Source organism: Calliphora vicina, chromosome 2 (assembly GCF_958450345.1).
Source record: "Calliphora vicina chromosome 2, idCalVici1.1, whole genome shotgun sequence".
Classification (NCBI taxonomy): Eukaryota; Metazoa; Arthropoda; class Insecta; order Diptera; family Calliphoridae; genus Calliphora; species Calliphora vicina.
Window position 1 is genome coordinate 99,347,224 of NC_088781.1, and position 12,027 is coordinate 99,359,250.

At 29.8% G+C, this 12,027-nt stretch overlaps 2 protein-coding genes across 5 annotated transcripts in view; both read right to left on the bottom strand.

The window, feature by feature from the left end:
* The window catches only part of LOC135949986 (uncharacterized), a 260,167-nt gene that overhangs the window by 114,176 nt on the left and 133,964 nt on the right, over positions 1-12,027 (bottom strand). Inside the window, exon 3 of one of the 4 annotated variants that reach the window (XR_010575922.1) lies at positions 5,767-5,843. The exons of the other annotated variants lie outside the window; for them this stretch is intronic. The gene's annotated coding sequence lies outside the window, so the exon portion shown is untranslated. Of the gene's footprint in view, positions 1-5,766; positions 5,844-12,027 lie in introns of those variants that run through there. 4 annotated transcript variants of the gene reach the window in all.
* Positions 840-1,751, bottom strand: LOC135950993 (lectin subunit alpha-like). The gene is made up of 3 exons (XM_065500539.1): positions 1,588-1,751; positions 1,383-1,494; positions 840-1,320 (listed from the first exon to the last, which is right to left on the bottom strand). The coding sequence occupies exons 1-3, from the start codon at positions 1,717-1,719 to the stop codon at positions 1,055-1,057; spliced, it is 510 nt and encodes a 169-aa protein (XP_065356611.1). The 5' UTR covers positions 1,720-1,751; the 3' UTR covers positions 840-1,054.

Sequence of the window (12,027 nt, forward strand, 5' to 3'; positions counted from 1 at the left end):
TGGGTCAAAATCGGAAAAAATATTTTTTAACCCAAATTTTTTTTTCACCAAAAAAAATTTAAAAAACAATTCGAAAAAAAAATTTTTTTCAAAAAATTTAAAAAAACTTGAAGAACGAACATTAGTAAATAGACACCGGGCGAAGCCGGAGCGGTCAGCTAGTCTTTAATAAAATACTAAAGAGAAATTCTTAAATTTCACCGGAAATTTTATTTAAACATTGCCAATTCAGACTTAAATTATTGACGAAATTTAAAAACGTTTAAAGTAAAGGTAGGGCGTAACCACTATTTTTAGCACAAATTTGTTTGACGTGTTTATTCTTACAATTATTTTGTAAGATCAAACAGCATCAAATAAAATAAAACTAAATTTGTGGTTTTGAATCATCCAAAGTAAAATAAGTTTTTGAAATAAATAAAAGAATTCAAATATATTTTATTTAGTGGTTACGTGTTTTTCAAAAAGAAAAGAAAATATAAAAACCTAAAATTTTTTCCACAGCCTAACATGAGTAAAAATTTAACTTACAATTTCGCTTATTTGCTTGCTGACCTAGAGCAGGCAATGCTCGGAGGAATTTTTAATAACACAAAGTTTATCCAACAGATTTTACATTTGTATATATTTTTGGAAAGATATTTCTGTATAATACAAAATTAATATGATTTTGCAAAAAATTTATATTTTTCTTATTTTCAAACTTTCGGTGCTGTACGGGTTAATATTATCGGATTTTACTAAAAAGTTCAGCGTTACAGTTTTATACTTGGTGTCGCAGTAATCCAACCCGCACTCCTGGAAATTCAAAAGCAAGTAAAAAACACTCGAATGACATATATATTTTTAATTTCGTCTTCGCCGAATAATTTATTACTTGTTTATACTTGTTTTTTTGTTTAATAAATATAAATATTATTATTGAATATTTTATTTCATTTCCAAATAAACAAATAATTAAAGTCATCGGCTTCTATATTTTTTTTATAAGAATATACTTTATCAATCTTTAAATTGCTATAGAAACAATATCAATGAATTATTAAACATTTCATCACAAACTTCCCCAACATTTGTACAGTAAAGTTGTTTCCTCACAAATGTAACCGTATTTTAAATGATACTGACCATCAGCCCAACGAAAATCATTCGATATGGACCACGTATGCACACAGGGTTGTTCACCGCCCAAATTGTTGGGTTCACCCTCTTGCCAGTGGGCATATTGAAAAGTTTTGCCATTGGAAGCCCAAACGAATTTACGATTGGAATTTTCAGCCGTGGAAGCAGAGCCACCAATCCACATATCTAGACCATGACCTAAGAAACAAGTAGCAGTTTAAAGCCTCATATTAAAACAATTCATAGAGATTCAAACTTACCATAACGACTTTTCATTAGTCTCACAAAATCATTATTTTTCGCTGGAGTGTCTAAGGTTACCAATGACAAGTTGCGCTTGGCGCATTCATGCAAAGATTCCAGCCAGGAGTACTATACAAATGTTATTTGTTTTGCATGTTAGAGTTTATTTAAAATAATTTGCTTAAATTTGTGAAATTAATTAAAAATTAAAAACAGGTTTACCTCATATTTATCTTCAATTAAATATTTCTTGCCATCTTCCGTTATAGCCCATTCGGGGACACTTTGTATATACGTTGACAAAGAGATCAGAGCCAATACTAAACAGATGATTGTTTTTTGCCAATGTTTCATGGTCAAGAACTCAACTTAAACTGAATGAAATGAGTGTAAAAAAGCTTTTTGCTTCAATTTATTATTTACAACCTGTAAAGTTTTGTCAGCGGCGTAGCTGAGAAATTGTTTAATCAAGATGCATTTCAGAAAAGAACATCTTACAAACATTACTGTCTTTATCATAAGAACCAGTACTAAATACCTGTAATACTGCTTTTGAGGATTAACATCAACAATTTTTCTTTAAAATCATGTTTAAAGAGAATACAATTTTATGATGACTACACTCAGAAAAAAGGAGAAATACAATTAAGTGGAAAAAATTTATATTTTCTTAGGCTCTTTTCGAGGGTTATATTTTATTTTAACCAACAAATTGTGCATTAATACATATTCAAATAAATTAATTTCGATAATTGATTCAATTAACTTCTATCTAATCAAGTCAATAGTTTAATCTTTAACTATTTCCTTAAAGCTTTATTCCCCCTTATTTTGTACATCACTCATTACCTAATATATTTTTTCATAACATTTTTTTTAAAATTCTTTAGACATTTTTATGCAAATATTATTAACATAGCAAATAGACATAGAGCGGAAACTCTGCTGTCAAAGACCTAACTCAGTTGTCAGAAACCTAAGTGGTGAGAATGTATTAGTAGAAAAAACTATGTGAAAACAAAAACAACACTCGTATGTGTGATTATTTTGAGTAATATTTTTGTTTGATTTTTTTTCTAGTTTCCGCTCTATGTTTCTCTATGATTATTAATATGAAGTGACATACAAAACAATATAATTTAAAAACAAATAAGAGAGCTATATTTGGCTCAGCCGAATTTTATATACCATTCACCAAATTATACTTCAAAATAAAAATTTTAAATATTGTTAGGTGAACAAAATTTATTTTTTTTCCAAAGTTTTTTCGAATTGTTTTTTAAATTTAAAAAAAAAATTTTAATGTTTAGCGAAAAAAACCTTTGGGTGAAAAAAAAATCGGGTTAAAAAATATTTTTTTTTCGATTTTGACCCATTGTAAGTCCAACTTACTATACGTCGTTGCAAAGGTCTTTGAAATATCTTACATTAGACATCCATATTGTCTATATTAATGACTTAAGATAGGGTCACACATGGCAAATATTTGCTCAAAAAAGCGTAACCATTTTTTTTAGCACAAATTTGTCTGACCTGTTTACTCTTACAATTGCTTTGTAAAGTAAAAAAACTAATTTTTTTGTTTTGAATCATCCAAAGTAAAATAAGTTTTTTGAATAAATAAAATAATTAAAATATATTTTATTTAGTGGTTACGCCTTTTTCGTCAAATATTTGTCATGTGTGACTCTACCTTTAGTAATCCAGATATAGGTAAAAAATCGAGGTTGTCCTGGTTTTTTCCTTATATCTCAGCCATTTGTGGACCGATTTTCTAGAGCCGGAAAAATTCCGGAGATATTTATGTATGAATCGTGCATGTAAGTTATTTGGGGGCTTCCGATAGTTGATTTCAACAGACAGACGGACATGGCTTAATCGACTTCGCTATCAATAAAGATCCAGAATATATATAGTTACATTATAGGGTCGGAAAATTATATTGTGGAAATTACAAACGGAATGACAATTTCATACATACCCTTCTCACGAAGGTGAAGGGTATAACAAGTAAGAGTGTTATAGGCCCTAATTTTGTAAATCACGTCACCAAAGTGATATTTATATGGAAAGCAAAAACAAAATTTCAAAAATTTGTTTTTGTTTTATATACAAAATTTTCAAATTATGATAGGCAAATCAACGCTTGAATTTTGGTGCGTTTGTTCTGTTAAGAATTTGTATATAAAACAAAAACAAATTTTTAACATTTTTGAAATTTTGTTTTTGCTTTCCATATAAATATCACTTTGTGAGGTGATTTACAAAATTAGGGCCATATTCTTGACTTGTTTATGTTCAATTTCATCACGATATTATTTATTACAATTATGAATGTTCAAGTCATTTTCTGATGGGGACCTTCTATGGGGACTAGGGACAAATGTTGCACGATTTGTGCCATACTTTACGGTAGAATTTCAGAGTACTTAGAACTAAATTTTGCAAAATGTTATTAGGATTGCCGCATAATCAACATATTTATGACTGCTCCAATACCAAACAAACCTCAACAGAGGACAGACATAGCTAGATCGTCTTGGCATTTCATAACGACTCAAAATGTATATACTTTTGTGGGTTTGCGATATTTCGATGTGTTACAAACGGAATGACTTTGTTTATGGTGGGTCTAATTAGTATGTAAGTGCGACATTTAAGCCAGTTGTTTTCCATTCGCTGTAAGTCTATCCAATTTTCAAATTTATTAGTCAAAAACAATGAAATGACTCCGAATTTAAAAACTTTTATTTTTGGGCTAAATACCCATATTTTAGATCCTAAGGTCTCTAAGATTAGTCAAATATAAATAATCCTGTAATGATGTTTGACGAGTCTTGGGATTCTTACAGAAAACCAGCAAAAGCTGGAATACATGTTGATATAAGATCCTGAATTTCTAAATGGACACTAACTTTGCCTTCCCTTGATTATAGATGGAATTACAAAACTCAGACGCAGATCTGATGATCAAGTTAGAGATCAATTGATGCAATCGACCCGTAATTTCATTTCGACTGATCTGCAACATAATGTAAAACTAATTATCCTCAGACTCTTTGGGTAGTATATACATATATTTCAATTAAATTTCATATCTGGCTTATGTGGTCGTTATTCGATTTTGATAACTCACAAATATTCTATTTACTCTATAGAACTACTTTACTTTCACAATATTGTTACATATATAGAACTACGCCATTTCCAATTGTATTTCAGAAATTTCTAATTATATTTCAGAAAATTCCAATTGAATTTCAGAAATTTCCAATTATATTTCAGAATTTTCCAATTATATTTCAGAAATTTCCATTTATATTTCAGAATTTTCCAATTGTATTTCAGAATATTCCAATTATATTTCAGAATTTTCCAATTATATTTCAGAAATTTCCATTTATATTTCAGAAATTTCTAATTGTATTTCAGAAATTTCCAATTGTATTTCAGAATTTTCCAATTGTATTTCAGAAATTTCCATTTGTATTTCAGAATTTTTAATTTATACTTAAAAAGTTTCTAATTGTATTTCAGAATTTTCCAATTGTATTTCAGAAATTTCTATTTGTATTTCAGAAATTTTCTTTTGTATTGCTATTAGAATTTTCTGAAATACAAATGGAAATTTCTGAAATACAATTGGAAATTTCTGAAATACAATTAGAAATTTCTGAAATATAAATGGAAATTTCTGAAATATAATTGGAAAATTCTGAAATATAAATGGAAAATTCTGAAATATAATTGGAAATTTCTGAAATATAATTGGAAAATTCTGAAATATAAATGGAAAATTCTGAAATATAATTAGAAATTTCTGAACTTCAATTGGAATTTTCTGAAATATAATTAGAAATTTCTGAAATACAATTGGAAATGGTGTAGAAGTCGTTCCGACTTGAAACAAACTTAGAATTCTAACGCTTATTAAACCTGATATTAGATAAAATTTCATTTAATGCTTCTCACAATGGGATACGATTATTTAAGATGACTTTAGATGATAAGACTTCACGTACAACTTTACGAAGAGAAAATAAAATGAAAATTCATCCGTATGGGGTAGAATAAAAATGTTTGGGAAATAAATCGCATCGGCTGGTCCGATCGGGATACAAATTTACGTCGGCGTAGCCATTGACTATTCAAGTTAAGTTATAAAAATGGGCCCTACAAATGCTCCAGGGCTGCGCTATGGGTGCTCACTGTAGGGTACCTTCGACATGTAACATTTTTAAACATGAGCCATTATTTGTTTCCCATCCGATTTCAAAGAATTTTATATTTTTGGAAAACGCTCGGCTAGGTCTTGAAATGAAATGCTTGCGTGTGCTATTTATCTCTTATAATTTTCGAGTTAAAGGTATCTAAAAATTGAAATTTAAAAATTTTGCCTTACCTCGGTCCTTTTGTTAGTTAGACAACTAAATTACGATTAATATACAAACGATTTCAGAGCAATATCAATTATGGATCTAAAAATAAACGATTTTCAATATAAAAATTAAAAAAATAGTAGATTTTGTTTTTTAACCTTTTATTAATAAAAAAAATTTCTTTAAGAACATATTGCTCATTTGCTTGCTGCAACAACGCCAGAACTCAAAATCCGGGTGTTTTGAACTGAGTAAGCCTTTCTTTAGTATTTCATATAGTTCTATAATTTTTAAAAAAAGTCAATTATTTTTTGTATGAGAGTGTTTTTTTGTTGTAAACGTCAAAATTAAAATTTATGTTTTCTCGTATATTTGACAAGTATAAAGTTTGGTTAAATACAGATTAGAAAGATATTAATATCTACTATTTAAATCAGGTTTTATTTCTGAAATCGCATGATTTGTTGAAAATTTACTTAAGAAATAGTAAAATGTCATAAAACATTTTTTTCGAAACAACTTTTTTTTAATTATGACATTGTTGCAGCAAATGAGCGATATAATATTTTATATTTTTATCTTTACGGAGAAATTTTATAAATATAAAATAAAAAAACCCTTTTTTCCAATATGTCGCCCTACGCCCATCAGAATTTGACCTATTTTTTTCATCAAAATTTCAACTTTTCAAATCCCAAAACTGGGATCAGAAAACGGACAACAGCTTTGGAAACCTTGATGTGTTCCATATTTATCCCCAAAGTATTTTCCCACCCGGAAGGAAATTTTTGGGATTTTCTCTTCAATTTTTAGGAATTGGGGGATTCCCACTGACCTTTTGACAAGTTTTTTAACACTTTATTATTTAGAATGACAAATTTAGAAAATGTTTTGTTACTAAATAAAGATCTTATTACAAACAAAAAATTCAAGTCAATATCTCAATTAGATTCAAAAATATGCCACTTTAATACTCAGTCCTTCAAAAATATTACACTTTTTCATGTTTTTCTTTTGTTGGTATAATTTTTTTTAATATTTTATTCAACATCATGTCAATGGTTCTGACTTAGTCACATTTTATACTAAAATATGAAAAAGTGCAATATTTTTGAAAAACTGAGTTTTAACTCTGTTCTCCGAATTCAAGATCAATCAACTAACCACCATACCGCCACATCTTGCAAGCTAAGGATTTATTTGTGTATATTTTTAGTGACTACACATAAATGTTAATGGCGGATGGCACTAACCGGAATTCATCGTGTTGTGCTTCTGGATATTACATTTTTCCAACAATCTATCGGAAATAGAGTTCAAAAAGCAAACGTCTTTATTTGTGGGACGAACGGGGTATGAGGTTTCGGGTCTATATACGTTTAATAAATGTATTCTTAACATTGATATACATACATACAATTGAATTTCCGTTTATTATTTTTCATTTCTAAGTTTAGACTAAATTTGGTACAACAAAAAATATTCAAGACATTAAACGCTTTAATTGTTTAAGTGTATTTAAGCAATATCAATCGAAAATTCATCGTTCTTAGTTTCTTTTAAACCTGGGGACATTCTTTTTGACCATCCAGCGACTATTCTTCATTCATATTTCATCACGCACATTTGTGTTTTCAAATGGAGGTCAACAAACTTGTTGCAGCCTGAATGCAACTGCTGATTAAATTCACATTTTGCAGGTATTTAAGTTGTTGCGGCAAATATTTTTTAGTAACAAAAACACTTTAAATCATATTCGCACATACAGTGCATTAAGGATGTTGTTCCTGTCTCACTCACTCACACCAAATCACTTTTATTGAAATGCCACACACTAAAAGTGTCCCAGCAGTTCTGTATTAACTATAAAAGAAGTCATTGGAACACGTTTAGTTAGAAATTTTCACTAAAGTCGAATTACTTGACTGACTCCAGTTTACATATTTTTGGGCCATTTGACACGTATACGCTCTCTGTCAGTTGGTTAATTTATTAGGGAATTCCAATAGGGACTTCCAATATTTGACAGTTGATAGCGTCCATATTGTTGAAGCTACTTCTGTAGAATTGCCAAATCAACATGGACGGATATACCGTTCAACAACACGTGCAAATGATAAAATTGTTTTATCAAAATGTGTGTTTCGTTCGGGCAACGTTCCGCGTGCTTCTCCCACTTTACGCTGATGCTCATTTCTGGATGTATGGGTACATCAACAAACTAAATTGTTGAATTTGGGACGATACCAATTCACATGAGATCCAAGAGCGTCCAATACATCTTGAAAAGGTCACAGTTTGGTGAGGATTTTGAATGAAATGGACACCAACGATATGTGGTTTCAACAGGACATTGCTAACTGCACACAGCTCATGCCACATTGGATAAACTGCACTAGCAATTCGGAGGCCTGGAACTGGCCACCAAGATCGAGCTATTTGACCCGTTAGACTTGTTCTTGTGCGAATAAGTCAAAAATTACAGCGGCCCTCAAAGCCAACATAACCCATGACATCGGATCAAATTCAGCCTGATTTGTGACATTTCGAACATTTCACAATGTTATATTCCATACCTAATGGCATCGATAGGATTTTCAAAAGTATAAAAAATGTTCATGATATCCTCTAAAGTTGGACAGCGCGGATATTTTTGTAAAATGTTCTGGATTGAAAAACTTTATTTAATTTCAACAAACGTGGTATCTTTTGTAAGGATTCAGTGGTATCTTTAGAATCCCATTTGCAACTAACTTTTTTGAAAACAAAATACAAAAATTAAGGACATGAATTTTGAGATATCCTTCTACAAAGGACCCTAAACATACTAATTATCCTTTTCTGATAAAAGTTTCCTGTTTTGATGAGAAACGGAAAATTTAAAATCTACGTTATACATAAAAAGTTATAAAATATGACTAACAGTTCTAATGTTATTCAAAAGACAATTTCAAAATTCTTTATAGTCATGGAAAACATGTATACTAAATATGATTGAATTCTGAAGTGTAAAAGTTAAACAATTAATTTGTTTATCGAAATATTTCGTTTTGTCCCTATACCCACCAGAAGTGGTCTATTGGAGAGACAGTTACCACTAGGTGTCCTTTTTTAATACGTAGTTTACTTTTTGTTGTTTGTATAGGGTCAATTGACTTCCGGCTAGGATACGCAGATGTTAAAATAACTAGTCACATAGTTAGTTCTTTAGCTAGAGGTGACTCCAATAATAGGAATCGGTACACTTAGCCCGAACTACTGGGATATTTTAACATTGTTTATATAAATGTATCTATGAGTGTGTGATTCATGTTGTAAACAATAGCTCTACTACAACCACAAACTATTACTTAACAACAACACATTAACAACAATAACAATTTCCCTTTTTTATTTCTTTTATTACTTAAGTTTTGCTCTTTTCTTCGCTTTTTTTTCCTTCATTTTCATCATGTTTTAACAATCAAATGACCTGTAGCGTTTTTATTCAATCCAAACACTTACATACCTAGACTTGTAGTTGTAGAACTGAAACTCTTTTAAATACAGTATTTTTTTTTCATATTTTCTTTAGCGTTTAACGTTTTCTTAGGATTTCTTTGCTCTTTATGCACTTGAGTTTTTTGTATTGAATCGATGGTGATTGTGGAAGCTGGAAATGAATAACCAAGAAATAAGGTTATAAGGTTACATTTATTACAAAACATTGTATACAAAAAAAAAACATGTAAGAAAGTATTGTCGGTCAAGCCCGACCATATAATAACCAACATTGAGTAAATGAGCAAAAACATTTCAATAATTTATTTTCGTGAATGATTTTCTGTAAAGGTATTTATAGACGACAATATTGAGTATTAATATTTGTCAAAAGCTCAAGTATCATAATACAATTTCATCGTCTAAATAAAATTTGTATTAGATTTTAAAAAAATACGAATGATTTTTTTGATTTACGGTCGGTATTCAAAATTTGTTTAAAACAATTCAAAAACTTTTTATTTCATATGTATCGGGTCTGTATTTATAAATGGAAGTTAAGGCAAACAAAAATGTCAAGAAAATATAAAATAAAAATAAAATTTGTAGAAAAATATCAATCAACAATGAAATAAAATATTTGTAATACTATCGTGTAAACAAGAAATATATTTTTCGAAACGATTTCTTGACATACCGAATGATTGCAATAATATTTTAAATTTGAAAAGTGTTAACATTCAGTATTGCCATCTATAAATACCTTAATTGGCATTACATGACTAATTATGGACCGATCTCCATTCTTATCACTTGTTAAAGTGATTTTTGGAAGCGGGCCATATATGGAAGCTATGACTAATTGTGGACCGATCATCATAAAATTAGGTGACATGATTTCCGTATATATAAAACTTATTTGGAGCGAAATCTGTGTTATATGAATTAAACTTTTATGACAGATAAAGTCCAATTTCTGACAAACATTTGTATGGGGGCTAGTTTAAATAATGGACCGATTTTATCTAGTTTCAATAGGCTGTGTCCTATTTACCAAATTTTATCAAAATATCTCCAAAGTTGCAACCTGTACTTTGCGCACAAGGTTTACATGGACAGCCAGACGGACGGACATGGTTTAATCGACTCAGAAAGTGTTTCTGAGTCGATCGTTATACTTTAAGGTGGGTGCTAGACTAATATTTTTTGGCGTTACAAACATCAGCACAGACGCATTATACCCTCCCCACTATGATGGTGTAGGGTATAAAAACAGCACACAGGACCATTCACCCACAGACAACAAGTGGCACCAAAAGTGTAGTCCGACGTACTATGTTCAATAATAAATGTTTTGCCACTGGTCGAGATCATTTTGTTATAAATGTTTATAATGTGCTGCTTACCAACCAACTTTTAAATAGTTATAAATGTAATAGTACTTGTACTATATGCATTGTTTTATAATGATGTTGCACAAACAAAAATACAGAACATTAAATGATTTGACCTTTGGATTTGATTGGAAAATATTTGACTAAATCCATAAGATTTCCAAACTGAAATATCCGGAGTAATAAGGCCAATTCTTGATTTAGAATGTACGTATTACATACTAATATACTAATATATCATTACTCTGTATCTTAAATAGTTTAGTTAAAAATCTGATTTATCGGTTAATCGAAAATTAGCCATTTTTAGAAAACTGGGTTTTCGGTTAACCGTGTTCGATAAAAACGATTAACCAACATTGAAAGGAATAATATTAAAAGTTTCAACCATACAATAAAAAACTCTATGCATCTATATCATTTGTCATTTTTAGAAGTCAATTATGAGTAAACACATTTAATATATGGGGGATTTCATGTCAAGTGAACCAATTTTTGTAATCGATGTCTTCCGATCGGGTTAGTTCTATCGGATAGTAATTCAGACACAACAAGATCGGCGGAGAACTTGCTGAGTTAGAGGGGGACAAAATTTTACATTTTGGCCAAGCAGGTGTTTTTTCTCATCCATGTAACTTATTACCTATTGTTCTTAGCAAAATGTGGCCCAAATAGGTAAGATAGCTATTTCTTTGATCCTTCGAAAAAAAAGAAATCAAAAACTTTTTCGACTTTTTTTTCAAAATGTTTGTAATTGTAATACATGAAAATATTTATCGAATGAGCTTTTTATATCAGCAAAAACTTATTGATTTTAGAGCAAAATTAAAAAAAAACATTTAACCAAGTGATAAATAACGGGTTTAAGTGGTTAATTAAAAATCAACATTTTAAATTTCGGTTATCCGGTTTATAAACACTACTCTTAATATAAAAGGTCTTCCAATAGGGACTTGTAGTTATAGCGGCCATATTGTTGAAGCTACATCCATCGAATTTGCTGTCATTTATTCAGTTTGTTTTATCAAATCACCATGGTCGGATATAGCATTTAACAACACGTGTAGGTCGATGAGCCAGTTATAGAAAATTGGACATTTCGGATGAGCGCCACCCTGTGTAGGTCCTGTCAAACTTCCCATTCTTCGATTTCTTTTAATTGCAGTATTTTCTATTATAAAATATTGTGTATAACAGTATTTTAGACAAAATTCTGTATAAAATTGTCTAATTAGAAAATCTTACATAACAAATTCTACCCAGTATGCAACATTTCGAGTCAGTTCTTTTTATCGAAATTATTTCGATTTAAATTCGAAAATATGAATTTATTATGATGCTCTATCCAATCTACATTTTTTAGAATATCGTATTTTAATATTTTATAGAAATGGCGAATAATGTTCGAG

Coding starts and splice junctions, on each gene's coding strand:
- LOC135950993 (XM_065500539.1), bottom strand. CDS start 1,719: ATGAAACATTGGCAAAAAACAATCATCTGTTTAGTATTGGCTCTGATC. Junction 1,495..1,587: donor TAATTGAAGATAAATATGAG/GTAAACCTGTTT, acceptor ACATTTGTATAG/TACTCCTGGCTGGAATCTTT. Junction 1,321..1,382: donor ACTAATGAAAAGTCGTTATG/GTAAGTTTGAAT, acceptor CTTGTTTCTTAG/GTCATGGTCTAGATATGTGG.